General features: G+C 41.9%; 1 protein-coding gene across 2 annotated transcripts in view; it reads left to right on the top strand.

Annotated features, from left to right (window-relative positions):
* The window catches only part of LOC121335929 (ubiquinol-cytochrome-c reductase complex assembly factor 1), a 46,664-nt gene that overhangs the window by 9,871 nt on the left and 17,611 nt on the right, over window positions 1-19,182 (top strand). For both annotated transcript variants that reach the window (XR_005952670.1, XM_041404513.1), the window contains exons 4-7: window positions 578-685; window positions 2,978-3,050; window positions 8,496-8,553; window positions 14,373-14,481. Coding sequence is in view for 1 of the 2 variants with exons in the window: in XM_041404513.1 (XP_041260447.1) it covers window positions 578-685; window positions 2,978-3,050; window positions 8,496-8,553; window positions 14,373-14,481 (348 nt within the window). In the remaining variant the exon portion in view is untranslated. The remainder of the gene's footprint in view (window positions 1-577; window positions 686-2,977; window positions 3,051-8,495; window positions 8,554-14,372; window positions 14,482-19,182) is intronic.

Genomic DNA, 19,182 nt, shown 5'->3' with positions numbered 1-19,182 from the left:
CTTTGCTGACCTGGATTTTCTGCAGGTACTCTGTAGATTAACTGTAAGGGGAATAAGAGTCTGGGGGAGCTCTTTGGTAAGAGTGATGGGTTCATGTATCTTCATTGCTTTTAAAACATAGCTGATTGGTTTGTATAATGTATAATTACTGTAGAATGCCTGTGAGAGAAAGAGAGGGAATGTGAAAGGTTAGCTTTATTTACTCTGTTTCTGTGATTTGTTTGCTCATCTTACCTGCAAAAGACTTAAACCCTAGTAAAGACACCTAGAATAAATATGGGAGTCTAGGATAGGAGCCATATTTTGGAAAGCAGGTTTCTGTAAGTATTTGAATGTGAGCTTCCAGTGGGATGTTATTATCACAATGGTTATGCAAAGTTTGTATTCATAAACAGAGGAATGGCATACATGAAAACCAGTGGAATATTTTCAGGGGAGACCTAAACAGTGTTTTGTTTTGAACAAAGAAAGCAGTCAAAAAGGCCCTAAAATTCTCTGTTAAATTTGTGAGTTGGCTAACTAAAATGTGTCAGATTTAAGTGCTTAGACTGAAATATGTGCTATTTCAATTTTACAGCATCTTTCTGCAAAAGATTCCTTACTGTCATCTGAAGAAAAAGTGGGTGCTTTTACAAGGATAATGGAAGCGATGGGGTTCACAGGACCACTCAAGTACAGCAGATGGGTAAAGCAGTAATTTAATAATTCCTTTGTTTTTTTTCATAGTTCTAAAGAGCAGACCAAACACACTCCACATTTTTTTTCTTATGCTAGGAGCAGTACTTAATGGATAAGTTTTAATGCAAATTCCTATTTTCTGATGTAAGGAATTAATAATCCAGATATTGAACCTCCATTATATATTACCATCATTGACATATGCAACAGTACTGTATTTGGTAGAGTCTAAATCCTTCTTGAATTTCTTCAGCTATCTAATTTTCACTTCATTTGTGCACCAAAGAACAGAGTAAGAGCCTTACCAGGAGGATCTGCTGGGCAGGTAGTGGTGAGATATGGTGTGGTTGCTTTTCAAATCACTGTTCAGTGGTAGCTGACCAGGGCAGTGTGACAAATAGGTCTTGCTCTTTGTCCTTTTCTTTTTAAATAGCCCTTTCATAAAACGGTTGTTAACATTGACTAAGTGAGAGCAGCTCTGTGAGAGATGCTTTTGGTTCCTTATGTGGAAGAAAAATATGAAATTCATAATTTCTTTACTCTGAACTAAGGAAGAGTACAAAAGAATGAGAGGAGAAGGTGGCTTGAAAGAAGGACTGAGCTCAATTGTGTTGAAATTAAAACCAGTTATTTGAATAAAAAGATGAAAAATAATGGAAGTTTTAAGGTGCTTTGAATAGCTGCAAGGCAGAGTGCACCTCTTCCGAGACTGATCTGAAACTGTTGCTGATTGCATAAAAAAAAGAAAAGTGTAAAGCAAAGATAAATGACTTGTAACAGGCTTAGTTATTTTGGTTAAAATTAGTTGCTCTAATCAGATGATGCTAAACCTCTTGAGAGTGTAGTTTCTCTCCCATGTGCTTGTGTACATATTGTTGTAATAAAGATTCTTGTTAGCTCTAAGTGTTGATTTCAGAGTTCTCCTTAATTGCTGCTCTTTACTGCCTGCTTTTGGCTAAGGATCCTGGGTTGGGAGAGAGTTATTTTGTGGTTAGAGCCCAAGAGACCTGAGTTCATTTTTGGCCTTGCCTGTGCTCTCTAGGAGATCTTTGGGAAGTTTCTTAGTATTTCTCTTGCTTTTTTCCGTTTTATTCTCCCTTCCCCCACACTTCTCCTACACCCTAAAACTTCCATGATTAAATTTCATCAGTTTCTCCTTTGTTACCTGCATTATTTAAGGGCTGGATTGCAGGGACTGTTTTTTACAATATGTTTTTAATGTCTAGTAATGCCTGCTCTGGGGCAATGACTCTCACCAGGGAGATCTCTGCTCACAGGCCAGGCAGTGTTTCCTTTAAAAGGGAAACCTTCAGAACTCCTGTAAGAAATGTAAATCATTTTACTTCAAGAAGTTTAGATGTTTGTTTGATTTTTGACAGAAGCCTGAGATTACTGAATAAGAAAAAGAATGGGCTTCTGTGTTTCCTCAGCAATCAGTTGCAATTTCTTTATTTTCCTTTTGGTTGGAGGAGACACAAATAATTACTTTGGTGATTTGAGCTGCCATTTAGCAGGCAAGGTGCTCATCCCTGCAGTATGGTGGGCACTGAGTTCATCAATGGTATATGTCGCTAGAAAAAACAAAGAACCAAATCAGAGCAATCCAAACCCAATCCTATTTCTCTTTAAGATTTTTGCTATTAATTATTGTGCTTCTTGAAGCTTCAGCACGTGTGTCTGTGTTCTAGATGATGCACTGGAGGTGTTTTGGGTGCAGTGGCAGGCTGAGAACAAAATGAGAAGTGCCTAGGCACGGAGGAATGCCTCATGTTGTTCATCATTTGAGATTCCTTTCTCATTTTTATAATCAGCCAAGTGTCACTTTTCTAGAAAAAATAAAAAAAAGCTATTTTTAGGACATGTCTGGTATGTGACTTTTTTAATATTTAAAACTTAAATTACACAAAACACTCTTAATGGTATACATCACTTAAATTTATTGGAGGAAATCAGGAGTTGTGAATTGGGATCTTCAGAGACTCTGTAAGGAAAACTATTCAATTTATATTTTCTGTAATTATATCAAGTATTTTAACACACTAGATTTGGAAGGATATTCAGGAAGACTTTTTTTTTTCCTTCAAGACAGAATTAATTATACTCATGCCATTACTGGCATATCTAATAGTTTAATGTGCTCCTGAAAATCTCAAGTGATGGTGATTCTCAAAAGAAGTGTTTTCAGAAAATGGCAGTGTGGGACAAAGGGACAATGTTCACAGTGTTCAGGGACAAAGCCAGCAATGTTCAGCAGCTCTGGTGATGAATGTTTCAAGTGTCGTCTCTTCTTTTTGTTCAGAAGCTGAAGGTGGCAGCGCTGCGCATGTACACGTGCTGCGTGGAGAAAACTGACTACGAGGAGTTCTTTAATAGTAAGTGCTGGACTGATGGTGTGTGAGCTGCTGCCCTGGTAAGGGAGCACACAGTGGAATTACATCACTGGATATATTTGTGATGGTAAATGCAACAACAAAAAGACTTGTCAGAGGTTACCAGGGCATAGTCAGCTGGAAGGGGACTGTACTGCAGCATTCCATTAAGCTCTGGAGTGACAGGGGTACAAGGGCAGACCCTGGAGTCTGGCATTGTTACATTTTCCCTGCTGTAGTGGGGAACAGGAGTGGGATGGGAAGAACTAGGAATATGCTGGATTTCAAGGGATATTGCCACTTTTTGTTAAGCAGTACTTAATGGATAAGTTTTAATGCAAATTCCTGCTTTCTGATGTAAGGAATTAATAATCTAGATCTTGAACCTCCATTATATATTACAGGGGTGGGATAAACTAAGAATCCAAATATCCCCTCCCTTTTTATCGTGGTCAAATGGTCTCTGTGTCTTACCCTGTGCCATCCTCAGTACAACTGGGATGCAGGTAAGGGAATCACCCCCATCTACTAATGCACAACTTTTTAATGATACAAGGTCAGTTAGGTCACAGGGATCACCTGTGTCTGTCATGGCTGGGGCAGGTTTGGGTACAACTTAGGAGACTTTCTATATTTTTTACTGACCCTGACAGCATTAAATCAAGACACATCTCTTGACTGGGTAGAGAGTATGACTAGAACAGAGATATAAGTCCCTCCTATAAGTATATATTAGTGGCTGGGATTGGGATGTTTTTTTTGATGTTGTACACAGTGGTTTTTAACTATAAGCTAAAAAATTTGTTGCAGCTTTGAATAGTTTCAAATCTGGCTGGTTAAGGGGGAAGATTTACTTTGAGACTTATGTAAGCTGCAATAGTATTTTTTTCTTATGTGAATTATTTCCCATGTCAGTGTGATTTAGCTGGTAGTAAACCCATTAGCTGGATCTGGCCTGTATTTCTGTGCTACTAGATGCTTTCTTACAGCACAGCTTGGGGCTGCTGCTTCATGAGAGATCAGCTGAAGTAACACCTTCATCCAGTGCAGAGCTTAATGAGGGTGGTTTGTTACATGGTGTTGCTACTGCAAAATTTTCAAGTGTTTTTCAGAAGATTTTCCAAACCTGTGATGTGGTTTTGGCGGTTGCAGGAGCAAGAGAACTCTGTAAACAGTCGGATTCATCACTAGTGATCAAAACTTGAGAACCTCATTTTGCCTGTGCACACCCTCTCCCAGCTGAGTCCCCTCCCAGGCTTGCTCAGATAGGGTCTGCTCTGTTTGTGGTATTTACCTCTCAGACAAGGGTTTTGCTGTCTTTAACTGGTGTTTCACTATCCCTGTGTAATTGTACAAAGATCTATAAATGTTGCCCTAGCTTAAAATTTAAAGGAATTTCTAAACTTATCTGTGGAAAAAATTCTGGCACAGATTTTCAGGTTCAATATGGAGTAAAATAGCTTCAGTTGTGTTTTTGATGTTGTCTTACTGTCTTAAAAAGAAAACATATATTTAAAGAGTAGGATATGTTTGCATGGACTTGAGACAGTTGTTGCCGAAGGAACAAGGTAGTTCTCTGAGATTGATGGAGTGCGTGATGCACCTGTTGCTGGTATAAGAACTCGTGTGGTGTGGGGGTCAGTGCTTGTGGTTCCAAAGAAATCATTGTTTTCATATCAAAACAGGTAAAAGAAGTTTCTTTTACTTCTGTCACATAGAAATAAAGCTGTTTTGGGGGATTAGCTCAAAGGCTTGTGATCCGTGTTAAAAAGTAGTTTCCCTAAAACACAAGCAGTGTGGGATGGGTGGGAAGCTTTTAACAGGATTTTGCCATGGAGAAGCTTTAGGCTATGGTTCCATGGGCAGCTCAGTTTAATTAGCAGCCAAAGGGGAAAGTCTCACATCTCCATCTTCCTGTGCCCCTGTTCTGGACTGCACAGGTATGCCCTTGGTGAATGTTCAGGTCACTGAAGGAGAACAGCCCAGTTTACTGACATCCTGGTTTGCTGTAGTGGTGAGCTAAAGTGGCACATAGAAGGGTCTGGTGGAGAGCAGCTGTGGCACAAAGCAGGTGCTAGGGAGTGCATAATGGAGAGGGGAGCATGGCATGGAGCAAGATAACCAACTTTCACTTGAGGTTATCATGTCTTCATCAAACTGTGTCAGTTGAGAGCTGTTTTTTCCCTCTTGCAACTAAATATGGACATTGCTTAAGCCCATTGCTCACTCCTGAAGGAGCAGCCTGGGGGACTGGTAGGGAGAGAAGCAGGTACCTGTGAACTGTGTCGTGGTGCTGCAGCAGCAGCAGAGCAGTGCCTGAGCCTGTGTTCTGTGCGTGCTGCTCCCCTCCCAATGCCCACGGGGAGCCCCAGGGTGGGATGGTGCTGTCTGAGCCATGTGCTGACCTGTGCTGTGTTTGTGCTCTGCTGCCCTTCTGGCTCTAGCTGGAGGGTGTTAATATCAGGTGAACTGCTCAGAGGCAGCTTTGCTCTCTGGAGAGCTTGTTAGCTCCTTCCCAGCTGTGTGTGAGCCCTGTCAACCTGCTGAGCTGACCTGGGAAACCTGTAGCCACTCATGTATGAAACCACTCATGGGCTCGTTAACTTGAGTGAGCAGAGCCAGTTCTTCACAGAGCCCTCCTTAGTGTTTTCTAGATGTCCTTTTGTGGTGTGGTTATGTTGTGGCATAAGGAACAGCTGCACTGTGACCTTCTGGAAATTGGATTGGTGTGGGGAGTTTGTAGGGTAGCTCTCTTACAGACGTGACAGTGTAAATTTAGAGTGGATAGTGTGGTGGAGGGCTAGGACAGTGGTAGCATTTCATGTCCTATGGGCTCTCTTCTATCTAACTGCATTCCTGCTGATGCCCAGTGGAATTTCTGAGACTTTTTGTGGCACAGTATGAGAGCCCTGTGAACTGCCTGTCTTTGTATATGTCTTGGAACAGCAGTTCCCAAAATACAGACTGTAGGTGTGCAGGTCATGAGGCCACTGTGGGATATAATTGAGACTTTTGAGTATAAAACTGCAGTTAATTTTATTATGCTTGCCATCCCTTTGTCTCTCAATATCGGATCACTCATGGACAAAACTTTTGGAACTCTGCTTTAGAGCACATTTCCCAAATGTGTGCACTGTGCTGCTTATGGGGAAAGCGGAGCTATTTTAGGATGTCAGCTGTTTCTTGTTTAAAGGAGAAAAGAGAAGCAGCAAAGAGAATAGCAAAGTTGCTGGTGCCAGGTTTTGCACCGAGCTTGGATAGTTCTGATGTAACAGAGGAGGCAGCCTGTGAGGAGAGAGTTTCACGCCTGACCTCAGGTTTGAAAGGTCAAAAGAACTTTTAGGATCAGGCAGGTAATACTCAGAGCTGAACTGGAGTTTGGCGGACGAATATGGACTGTAGGGTTACCTTGAATTGAACTTGAACTATTAATGCTGTTAATTCTCTAGAGTCAGGCGGCAGCAGCAGTAGAGAGCTCGTCCCACCAAATCAGCCTTTTGGATGGCTCCTAGTGGGGCTCAGTGCAGCTCAAAAAAGCTGGAGGTTACAAGACTCTTGATTCTCATGTCTCCCATACCCGACTCGATGCCTTCCAGGCTCCTGCTGCTGCTTGCCACACTCAGGGGAGCACTGACACAGCACACCTGTTCTTTTGCAGGATGTGTGGATGTTATCCCATTGTGTCCTTCCTAAAGCTGTGGTAGTGGCAAAGATGATCCATCATGAAAAAGTTCTTGCTTTAAAGGAGCCACCCTTCCTTTAAATTTACTGTGCAGACAGTCCAAATATAGAAGTTAGAAATTATTTATAAAAATAGAATTGCAACTCTTGGAAAGTTAGAGAAAAATTCTTGCCTCCTGGGTACTGAATAGGTCTTTAAAAACTTTCCGTATTTCCAGGAGTAGAGGTGTGAGCTTTGCTTTCCACTGCGGAGTGATTTCTGTGGTGGGGGACTGATCCATGGGAACTCCTACTGGAGAAACCTCTGTCTGATCTGAACTGAGTGTTTGCCTCTTGCCTGTGGAACCTTCATTTACTGAGGTGGTTAGGTTAATGCAGGCGTTGTGTGCTCCTGCCCTAGTTAGAGATGCCTTGGCATGGCTTTAGGTCAAAGTAGTCATTTCTAGGCACAGGAATTATTTCTAATAGGAATGAGAGAGCCAGAAGGGTAGAAGGGTGAGGGAGACTTGTGTTTAATCTCCAAACATGGACTGTTAGTGTCTTTGTACTGTCTTAGAGGTGATGTATGGGCAGTGGTGCTGAACCTTGGCACCTCCTAGGACTGATGGAGTCATCTCTCTGGAGAGGGAGGAACAGTGGAGATTTGTTTGGTTCTTCTGACCAGAGCTGGCATATAAAAAGAAAGAGGCTGTGAAAGCATTGCTTCACGAGCTGGGTGAATCTCCTTTGTAATACCTGACAGCCAAGAGGTAGGAGCCAGGAAGGAATCTATTTAGCACAGACAAGATGAGATTGACTTCCCTTGGGCACATCTGACTGTAGAGTCACTTTCTCAAGACTCTCTGGCCTTCTTCCAGCTAGGTTTGATTAGCTCAGCAGAGAACACCAAGTGCTGGGTAGGCCATGGTGACTGCCTCAGATCCTTCTCATTAGGGACTTGCCTTAAAAACGTCTCCAGGAAACAGATGCTGAAGTGTGACTGGGAGGAATGTTTGAGATTGACAGGAACTAAAGGATTTGGCATGCACAGAACTCACAGGTTCATTTTTTTCAAGCATTAGGAAGAGGAATATGGTTTTTGTGCCACGTGGCCTAAATCTCCAGCCTCACATCCTAACAGCACATGAAAATCCTTCATGTGAACACACATATGGACAAGCCATCTCTGGGAAAACAGTGGCTGTGGGAGTAGAGCTGAATCTGGAAACAGATTGTTTCTGTGGTTGGTTGATGGGTTTAATCCTAATGTAGCCTGGCTGGAACACTCAGAGTGCTGTGGGCTGTGCAGCCATGGAGTGAATCCAACCAGTGGAGTGGGAACAGAGACACAGGTAACACAGAATTCTGTCCCTGGCAGGAGACAGTAGCACATGGGAAGGAAGAGTATAAGAATGGAGCAAAGCATCCATTGATTCCTCTGTGTTACTCACTGCTGCTTTGTGACTCTCCAAGCTAGAAGCCACTAGAATGTTTATCTCATTCTCCATTGTGGAATTTTCCCCCTCTGTAAAAGTTATCCAAGTGAGCTCTAACCACCTGAAATCTTTCAGAATCCACAGCATCCTTTGGCTGCATGTTCTAGAGTTTAAGCACAAATGTGACAGTAAATGATGTTTACTTCCAGTATGTATGTACTGTTGTTGCTGAAAATAAATTACTAAAGTGCTTTTAGATTTTGGTGCAGTGAATTTCTGTTTAGCACAAAATGTGATTAAATTAATTGTAATGTTTTGTTTTGATTTTGTGGTTTTTTTTCCCTTCCATAAGGGTGCCAAATGCCTGATACTTTGAATTCATGGTTTCTAGTAGCCCAGCTTCATGTCTGGTAAGTGAAAGACAAAATAATAATACAATTATTTTCAGGAAATGGAGTTATATGCAACTTAATGTGAGAAAAAGTACAGCCTTCTATCCATGGTTGATAATAGAGGTTATGTTGATTTTATTGATGACTGAAATTGAGCTGTTTTCTGCTGAAGAACAATAGGCCCTATGGAGAAGCTGACATCTCTTCCATCTCAAAATTCCTCACTAATGGAATGATCTTTGCCATGCATTTGCTAAAAGCATTGCTCAGGCTATGTGGAAAAATCCTACTTGGGTGTTTTAGGAAAGGTTTAAATTTATGTAAAAGTCATTTAAATTGGGAGAATTTGTGGTGATGAGAAGCATTTAACAAATTATAGCACTGACATTTATTCTTTCACTTCTGAAAGGTACGTGCAGGGTGGTGAATGCCAGCTTGGCTGCATGTAAAAATATTTTAACACCTTAAACGTGAAGTTTTTTCCCTTTTTCGTTTGTGAAAATAGTAGCCAAAAAAATCAGGTTTTCATCTAGCATTACACACTTATAAAGGTCAGAGGATGCACAAGGGAGTACAGTAATTTTTTAAGTGCCAGATCTTTCAGGGAACTGAAATCCATAGACTTGGGTTCAGCTGTCCAAAGGCTGAAAGGAAGTTTGTACTGAAATAGCTGCACTTAAGGCCCCTTGTTTCCTTGCCTCCTCCTTTTTCCCTTCTCTCCTTTTTACTTCCTGACTCCTCAATATAGTGAAAGATCATTACACTGAAGAGTGAATCAATGAGCAGAACCATTGAAATTATAATCAGTTAATGAAATCAGTGGAACAAAGTAAGGAAGACCCTTGAAATCTGCAGTTTATTTATTTCTTACTGTTCCCTGTGGGAAAAAATGAATTGGTGAGCTAATAATTCATATAGGTATTTTGAAAACTAGTGCAATAAATGTTAAAAACCAGACTGTTTGTAAGTATCTGGGAAAGCCAAAGAGAGTTAAGTTGAATCTGCAGAGAACACACTTTTTTCATCTTGATTTCTCATTGACAGGACAGTGTATCCTGTGATTAATACACAGCATCAAATTCAAGATTAATTATAAAAATCAGCAAGAGAACTATGACAGAGATGAAACTGGTATAGGATAGGCACAAGTTTCTAAGATCAAAGCTACCTTGGCTTCTTTTGAAGTTGGCCAAGAGTTGCTGCACTTTGAGCTGGTGATGTTATAGGGCGATGTGCTGAGAATTGAAATACTCTTATATGTGAGATATGGTGGACAGGTTGACAGCAATATCCTGCACAAGCAGGAAAGAACCAAATCCCTCTGCCTCATTGTGGCAGCAGTGAAAATTCAGGTGTGGAGGTTAGCACTAGGGGTTAATTTTTCTAGGGTTTATGAGCCTGGATCCTCTGTGTTCCTGTCAGCACTGTCATTCTGGACCACAAATCAGAGATCTGGTTTGATATTCCAGGACACAGAGAAGCCTGTGACAGGCCTGCTCACTGCCTTGCTCATTGGGAAATGCTGTAGGCTTTGCTTGTGATGAGATCAGTGACCAGCATCCTGCCATGATGTACTTCGCTTTCCCAGGCAGGTTTATTGCTGTTCTCTAGGATTCTCTTCCTTTAGGCAGTTTGAACTCAGTAAAGTGAGAGCAGAAGTGCTTTGGCTAGCTTTGACAAGGTCAAGGACATCCTACCCCTGTGTGAAGGCTCCAGTTCTTATCTTTTTTGCTGGACCATTTGCCTTAGGGGCTAGAAATCTTCCTGATCTGGTGGCCAACAGCCTGCCAGGAGATTCTGAACACCATCTGCTCCTGCTCCCCCTAGCAGAGCAGTCTGCACAATTTTCTTAGATACTTACTTCTTCCTTCTTATTCAGTAGCTTATTTTCAACTGATTTAGGGTGTCTTCTGGAGCCAGAGAAGTTGAGAATTTTCCCTACTTTGGTAAACCTTGTCTCCTTTTCTTACTGTTGCCATTGCCCAGCATGTTCTAGTCAATTTTTCCATGCTTTTTGCATCCCAGCTTTTACAGACTTAAGGTGCTTGTCAGGGCACGTTGTTGTGTTACACATTCAGATGTGTTCTCTTTGAATCTCTGGCTCCTACTTCTTGTCTGTGAATAAAATGTTCCTACTGACCCCCTCAAAAAGGAATGAATTCAGATTCTCATGTTTAGCCTGTTGCAAGCTTCTTTTAAGATAGTGTTCCTTTAGAAACACTCCAGTGCCTTCCAATGCAGTGCTAAAATCATGCTTTAAAAAGTCAACCCATCAATATTACTTGGAAAACCAACCCATGATTATTCTTTCCTGAAGGTCATGTTTGCATAGGCTGTTTCTGTTACTCCACACCTCTGATGTCAGGGGGACTCTTGGTTTATATTTAGAAGTCCATAACTTTAGAAAAGCTCTTTATTTCTTCTGCTGGGTTTGCATTTTCCCATGCATCTAAATGGAGTATTGGCTGAATCCAGAGTTGATACCAAACTGCCAAAGAAGTTACTTGGGTGACTGCTGTGGAATGTCTTGGTTCGGTATTTGTCATGTAGATACCTAGAGTTCCCTTCATATTTTCACCACACCAAGCATGGTGACATCTCTGAAGTATTTAGGATAAGATAGACTGGTGCTACAATTCCTATTCTGAAAGACTCAGAGACCTGTTGCAAAAGTTCATCTGAGCATTGTTTTTCTTAAGGAATCTGCACTTAAGAAAGTTTTGATCAGCCTCAGGAAGTCCAGGGGGGAATGAAAACCACCAAATAAATGTAGAAAACAGTTCCTGCCAGAAAAGATTTCTCTAATTTGCATAGAAGTGCCTGAGGACACAGTGCCATTTTGAAATGTGGTGCTTCAGACAAAGGGGAATAAAGTCTATATTTTGTGTCTTACTTGCATCAGGATAGTCTTGCTTGAGAGGGATTTTAAGAATAAATTTATTTGGAATGTCTCCAGCATTTAGTTGCTCCTGCCTTAACGTGAGGGACTGGGCCACAGCAGTCTGAGCAAAGGCCCCAGGGGAGAGGAGGCTGCACAGCCAGGCTGGGCTCTGTCTGCTGGATAGAGCAGTGGTGGGGAGCTGGCCAGACTGGAGCGCAGGAGAACATGCAAACCTAATTAGGACCTGTTCAGAATTCTGCTGGTAATCTTCATTTCCTGAAGCGTAATGTCACAACAGAGCTAGATGGAAAAGTCAGTTCAGGAGTTTCCTGCATCCCCCAAGCTGGCAGCTGTTCATGAGTGGGTTAAACAGAATAAAGCCTTCCAAAAATGCTGTTGATATTTGTGTTGTTAAGCCAGAGTAATTTCTTTGAGCAACTATAGCATAGCTGCAGAAATAGTTGCTATGGAGCATCTGAGGAAGCAGGAATGAGTGGCCAAGTACAGGAAGGTTTGAGTGGGTTTTACCCTTAATGGCTCATCACACCTTGATGCATGGCTCAGGGCACCTCACAGCAGTGATTGGGGGGTGTCAGCCACCACTTCTGGTGTTTAGGCCAGTCTGGCACCCTGGGAACACTGACAGAAGCTGGCTGAGGCTGTTGTAAGAAACTACAATATCTCAGCTGACATGGGTTGAGTTACAGATGCTCCTGATCCTTTTCAGCTATCCTTTCTTCTAAGAGAATCTCTCTGCATGACTTAAATACAGCAAAAATTATCCAACCCAACTAATGTGAGGTAGACAGCTTTCTAAAGATAGTTTGGAGTAATTTTCCTTTCAGGTTTTCATGAAGATGAGTCAGTATTTGACTAAACTACAGAGCGGATTGTGCAGTGAAACGATGAAATGTTTCATGCCATGGTGATCTAGTTAGGAGGTTTATAGGCTTTAAAGAGTCTGTGTTGCTTCAAACAGCAGGTGTAGTAACAAACTACCAAACTTCCAAATAAACTGCAAAATTCCATGATCTTGCTTGTGCTGCTGCAGAACAACTCTGTGACAGCACTGTGCATCCAAACACAAGAGCTCCCTTTTAAGCTCCACGAGTAGCAGGATTTCCCCTGCACACCAGTCCAGTCCTGCTCATCACTGACCAGTTGTTGCCTGTTGGTCTCTGCACTGCTCTCTCATCCTGCTTCTCCACCTCCGAAGGCGCAGGATAGGAAACACTATTTATGCTCAGGGAGAGTTTTTCTTGCCCCTGAGTTTTTCACCCCTGAGTTCAGCTGTTCAGCAAGAGAAGTATAAAAATGCTTTTCTTAGCACAAAATTAGTGTTTTTAACGGAGTCTTTTTCTCTTTGACTTGTTAAGAGTAAGAATTTTCAATTCAGTAATTCACTTTTTTTACAGTTCAATTATGTAAATGCACAAGAGGAACAAAAGTTTTGAAACTGGTAGAAGTAAACGGAAAGTTTTAAGCTCTTTGTGCATTTGTTTTGTGGGAGGTCTGGTACCTGGACAGCTGTTCTTTGACAGCTGTTCTCTGACCACTGTTTAAACAGAAAGCTTTGCCATCCTTCTGTGAGAAAATGAGGGTTTGGTTTTGGTACCATCTTAATTGCATTTATGTGGTGGGACAGTGATTCTGACTAGCAAGAAGAATATAGGACTGCTGTGAGTTTTGCTGCCTTCAGCTTTTGTCTCTGACTGTCCCTGGCAGTAAGTTTTACTTCTTTAACAGGTTAAAAAATATGTTTCCTTTACTGATCTGTACACAAGATAGAACCCATCATAAAGATGGACATCTGTTCTTTTACAGGTCATCTCAGCACACTTCAGGTGTTTGTGATTTTCCCTGTGGAGCTGGCATTCATGGGTCACCAAATACTTTTAATGTCTGGAGATCTTATATTCACTAAAGAAATGAACCTATTAACAAATAAATAATCATATTTTCCTTTTAGCTCTTGTGGCACATTCACCATTGTTAGTGTGCACCAGCTCCACAGTGGCTTCCAGCAGCTCTGCTGTCTCAGATTTACAGGGAGCAGTTTCCTTCCTAGCATGTCTGTGAAAAGCAGTGAATTCTCTCAGCTCCAGTGTTTGAGCATCACCTCGTCTGCAGTCACTCAGCCAGTCGTGGACAGGCACATCTGTCTTTCAGCACAGGAGTTGCTGAATGAGAAGATGGGACAGGTGATGGGACTGATCCCAGCCCACTGAGGAATCAGTCTAGGCTTCAGTTTGTGCTCTTTACAGATGTTTTATAAGAGGCAAAATAAAATTATTATTTTATTTTGTAGACAGAACAGCAGCAATGAAGTTTAAGTGGCTTTAATGCTTAAAAACAAAGTAAAACAACTCAACCTGATGTTTTTATTAAGATCTCACAGTGCACTTAGGAACCTCTGAGCTGGTCTTGCATGTGGAGGTTTTGCCAGGTGGCTGGACATGCATCCTAATACCCCTGTAGCTGAAGTAATTTAGTGCATTGCTAATGTGGATTGGTTGAAGTCTGTAACTTGCTTAAGCTTTCCCAGCTTGGCTAGTTGGTCTCTTAGAGCACTTGAGTGCACCATCTGAGCTACAGCTGGCTCAGGGCCTGGGGTTTAGACAAGCCATGTGTTCCTGCTCCAGAGGGTGAGGTGTTCTTAAGGCTGAGGAATTTAGGTTGCAGTAGTGTTTAACTAGATTACAGTACTGTCAGCAAGAATAGAGTCCACTGTCACTCTTCCATGGCTGGATTGGCCAAAATCCAGCAGATACAGCTCCTGAATACAGAATGGAAATGTTTGTAGTGGTTTATTTAAAAAAAAAAAAAATCCATGTGTATTTTCCTCCTGATCACAAATGTACACTGTAAGAAAAATCTTAAATGAGCTGGAATGTATTTAATTTGCACTCTCCCTTTTAAAAAAAGCCCAGGAGCTGAGTGGTGTGTGCTCTTGCAGGATGTGCCTGGTGCGGCTGAAGCAGGAGGGCCGCGCGGGGAAGTACATGTGCCGCTACATCGTTCACTGCATGTGGGAGGACGTTGAGCAGCGTGGGAAGGTGATGGGGGTAAGTCCTCTCTGCTGGTGTTAATCCTGATGATTCCCATCTTTCAGTACTTTTTTGGATTAAAATATCATAGAAACCTGAGAATCCAAGTGGTTGATTCCTTTACTAGCTTAAGTGGTACCTGCAGCCCTCACTCCTGACCGTTCATTCTCTCAGCTGCTGTATTGATCCAGTGTCCTTGTTTCTGAAAGTGCATTGTGACCTGGATAAAGGTATCGATTTGTCTGAAATTGATTAATTTCCTATGTGATTTGCCATGTGACTGCAGCAATGGATGCTGCTACAACAGAATGGGGATAGGAATAAGCAGTTGTGGTAGGGAGGAATGTGACTGCTGCCAAATCTATTGCTACAACTTCAGTAATTCCAGCAAAGCTCTGAGTGTTCTCCGTATCTAAAATGGTAAAAGGGAAGTTAATCAACAAGGGGTTTTTGTCAAGTGACAAATATATGACTATACACTAGTCCTAGTGTATTTTTCATTTTAGATTTTCAGTATACCTGATCTTTACCACAAAAAAAAAGGAAGTTGCAAAGAGAGGGTAGTTCCAAGGAGAGTTCATTTGCAAGTTTGAAGGAAGAAGAAGGTTGGATCATTCTGGTCTGTTCTGAGAAAGGCTATGGTAGTTGGTTGTAATGGTAATTTCTGTACTTAAAGTATAAAAACATACTTGTTTCTCCAGTCCTGTGTTGGTGATTGCCTGACGAGAAGGCATTGCAGAGACAGTGGAAGTAGGTGACAGCAGACCTGATGCAGGTGAGGCTGCCTGTGTTCAGGGCACTTCTGTGGGAAAACAGCACTGGCAACATCTGTGTCATCAAAAAGGAAGAGAACTGTTCAGTGATTAAACAGAGGTTTGTCTATGAGTAAAATAAATTATGCTGTTAGAGAAGTGGCAATTTTCATATAGCAGTAATTAATTCTCTAAGTCTCAAGCCTTAGCTGTCAGTTCTATTGGAGTAGGTGCCAGGATGTTCCTTGGCAGTGCCAGACCACTAGGGAATTAATCAGTGACTTAGGATTTTGGATGCAATCACATTAGAAATACAAGAAGTTTCTCTCTGATTCTTTATTTTTTATGTGGTTTTAGAAGGTGTTGGTTCTGGTATAACTTCAGGTATTCCTTTAGCAATAGGATGTGTTCCTAGTTGTTGGCACGTCCATAGCTTTACTTTGTTGCATGTTGCTCTTAAAGACAAGACATCATGTTAATCTTCTTTTGAATTAAATCTAAATTCGTACATCTGAGGATTTTTTGTGATATTAATATGCTTAGATAAATTCCAACATGGGAATCTCCTCTTTCTGGTACGGCAGTGTGAGTGAACCTGATAAATCAGATGTACTGGAGAAGAAGACTGAATGAAAGAGCTTCTACACTTTTGTCCTTATCCATTGCCTTCCATATCATACCTCTGGTTGATTCTGCTTTCTCTAGGAGCTATACATAACTCAGATCTTTACTCTGGGTGTAAATTTAAGGTTCTTCTTCTTGAAAAGCAAAAAAACCCCCCAAACCCAAAACAAACCCCAGCCAAACATGTCACCTTCGAAAGCACCTGAAGTATCTGTCTGATTCCATGGAGAAAATTATCTTTGGAACAGAAAATGATTTGTCTGTTTCTTTTGACCCAGATTTTGTCTTATATGAACAAAGTGTTGGCTGGTAGTTTTCTGTGCAGGGTTGGAAGCAGCAGACAGAAAAGAGGAGCAGAGCTGGCTGTTTGCTGCCCTTCCAAGCAATGCAGGGCTCCAAAGTGAAGAATGCTGGAGGTTAGGCCTATATTGAGAGCTTTACAGTAAACCTTAGGGGAAAAAAGATAGTGTTTGCAGTCAGTTATTTTTAAAGGGATGCACCGGGTTTCCATTTATGCAAACTAAACTATTCCATTTCTCCACAAAATTCCTTGGAGTATAAAAAACCCATCAGTGTCTTCATCTTTTCATCCAGTCTGTACCCCGAAGTGTTTATACAAGTAGTAGCATGGTTGCTGTGTGATGCAACTGCAAGGAGCTATGAAGTTGCTGGAATGCCATTCATTCCCTGCCTTGTCAGGTTAGGCATCTGGTCAGTTTATCCTTGAATTTAAATTGTGCAGTCTTTGTAGGAATGACCCTGCAGTGGAATCTCCAGTGTGCTTATCTTGCCCAGCTAATTCCTGTAATGCACCAGACTGTGGCCTGGTGCTGACACAGCCTTCATGTGGCCAGAGCAGATGCTCGGAGGAAGAACCTGCACATTTCAGGGATTAATCTGCAAGGCCGTTACACCTGTGTGTGAATTTGGGCTGAGCTGCCCAGGGGCCTCTTGGTTTAATGAGCCTCCTTGGGTGAGAAGTGAACTCCTGAGCAGGCACTGACGGGGGGTGAGAAAGTAGAGTGGACTCTCCTGGGGGGCGTAAATGTAGAAATCAGGACTGTTCTCTTCACTGTAGTGTTAGGGAGGGCTTACGTTGTCTGCAGTGGTTTGTTTTGGTTTAGTTTGGTTTTTTAATCTTTTATTTATTCCTGGTCTTTTAATCGTTATTCGTAGTGAGTCCCCTATGGAGAGGGCTGAGAAGGTTGGGGCTGTTGAGGCTGGAGGAGAGAAGGTTGTGCTGTGGAGACCTCCCAGCCCCTGTCCAGAATGTGAAGGGGCTACAGGGAAGCCAGAGGGGGACCCTTCCTCAGGAAGGATCTGCAGTGACAGGACAAGGGGAGATGGCTTCACACTGAAAGGGAAGGAATTTAGGTTAGACATGTGGAAGGAATTCTTCCCTGTCAGGGTGGGAAGGCCCTGGCACAGATGCCCAAGGAAGCTGTGGCTACCCCTGGATCCCTGGAAGTGTCCAAGGCCAGGCTGGATGGGGCTTGGAGCACCCTGGGATAGTGGAAAGTGTCCCTGCCCAGGGCAGGAGGTGGAATGGGATGAGTTTTGAGGGACCTTCAACCCAAAATTTCTGGGATTTTGTTGAGATGAACAAGCTTCTTGGTCTCTTCTTGTAATAATTTTTGTATGTTAGATGAAAATTATCTATGCTCTGATATTTGAAGATGTTACCAGTTCCCTTGCTCCTTATCACTGCTTCATTTTCCTTCGTCATTGCCAGTGATTCTGGCTTCATATCCCATTTCACTCATTCCCCCTGTATGGGCAGTTACTGTTTTTTCCATGCTTGTTCACTTTTCTCCACTCACCTTCTGTCCCTTCACAGAGCTGTAGCCTGACTGTAGTCTTTCTCACTTCTCACCTTCGGCAACTACAAGGAGTTTTGAGTGACCAATAAAGGGCAGTTTCCCAAGTGCTACATTCTTTTTATTCATCTTAACCTCTTTATCCCTAATGATTTTTTTTAAACTGAAGCTGAGGTAGTGACAGAGGATATGTGACCTGATGGAAGGATACGTGTAGCAGCAATTTATTTTCAAGTGATGTAGTCCTGCAATCAGTATATTCTGCCTCCAAAAGAAGGTGGTCAAATGCATCAAGAATAGTAGATAAAAACAAGATAACATTCATGTTCTGGTGTCAGTGCTTTTAAATTTCAGAATCTGAGTCTTTCTCAGAAGTAAGACAAGTGAAAAGAAACTTTACTGACTACATCAGAGAACTAAATTAACATCTGCATAGATCTTAGGAGGTTAGGAAATTCCATTCCTTGCCTTTTCTCTCATGCAGTGTATCAAAGGTAAAGATTTAACTCTGATTCCTGTGTTTTGGTGCAAGTGACAGAGCGCCTGGATGGAATTGCTGCCTGGATGCAATTAGTTTAACTTGCTGACATACAAAGTTGCAGTTCTTTAGCTTGCTTCCAATCTAGCAACAATGCCAGCACTTGATGCAGAAAATGGACACTATATTCCTGAGGTGATACTGATGGTTTATTGAAAAGTGCCATCTGCTCTTAACTGGTTCATTGGAGCCGAAAGGGGTAGAATGTAAAGCATTTTAACTGCAAATCTACATCAGCTCCAGCTCCACATTGAGTTTGTATTATTTCAAAACCTGGTTGTTAAAACTGCTGAGATCTAAATCTCTGCTACAAAGTTTTGGGACCTGTTAGCCTGAGCTCCTTCAGCACTCCTGAATGTCGGCAAAAGTCAGAAACCCAAACTTGACACAGCTGTAAAAACACACGGAGAGTCTGTGGCCTCAGCAAATTCTACTGGTGCAGGCATATTTCAGATATAAATTTTACTCTGCTGTCCCTAGTACTAATGAAGTCAGTCTCTTTTGGTGGGTTTGCAGCCAGGTGTGTCCAGTTCTGTGGCTAACCAGTGCTCTTTACTTAATTTTTCCACTAGTGACATTTCTATCAAACTTTAAAAACAAACAGAAAAATTGGCTTGATGCAATGGCTCCAAGTGTTAATAGTAACATTAGGCTGGGTAAAAGACTTCCTTTGGATCCTGCTTTGCCAGAGATCTCCACCTTGTGGCTTGCAGGGAATAGATCTATACTTTGCAGGCTGGCAGCTGCCTCATCAGTTTGGAAAGGGAATTCTCTCAGGACTGGACATTGCTGCTGTTTTCTCCCTAAGGGAAGTTCTGGAGCCGCCTGAGAACTAACCTGGTTGATCTCAGTATTGTGCTTTAGTAACTGTGTGGATTTAAAAGTTGTAGTAAAAGTTTAAGTGTGTTTTAATACCCTTAGATGAAGCTGCAGAGTTGGTAGGAAGGACATTCCCTGGAACAGGATTTCAGCTGGTAACAGTTCAGGA

The sequence above is a fragment of the Onychostruthus taczanowskii genome, unplaced genomic scaffold (genome assembly GCF_017590055.1).
Source record: "Onychostruthus taczanowskii isolate IOZ18803 unplaced genomic scaffold, ASM1759005v1 scaffold210, whole genome shotgun sequence".
Classification (NCBI taxonomy): Eukaryota; Metazoa; Chordata; class Aves; order Passeriformes; family Passeridae; genus Onychostruthus; species Onychostruthus taczanowskii.
The sequence above is the reverse complement of the archived record's forward strand: the minus strand, read 5'-3'. Positions and strand labels throughout refer to the sequence as shown.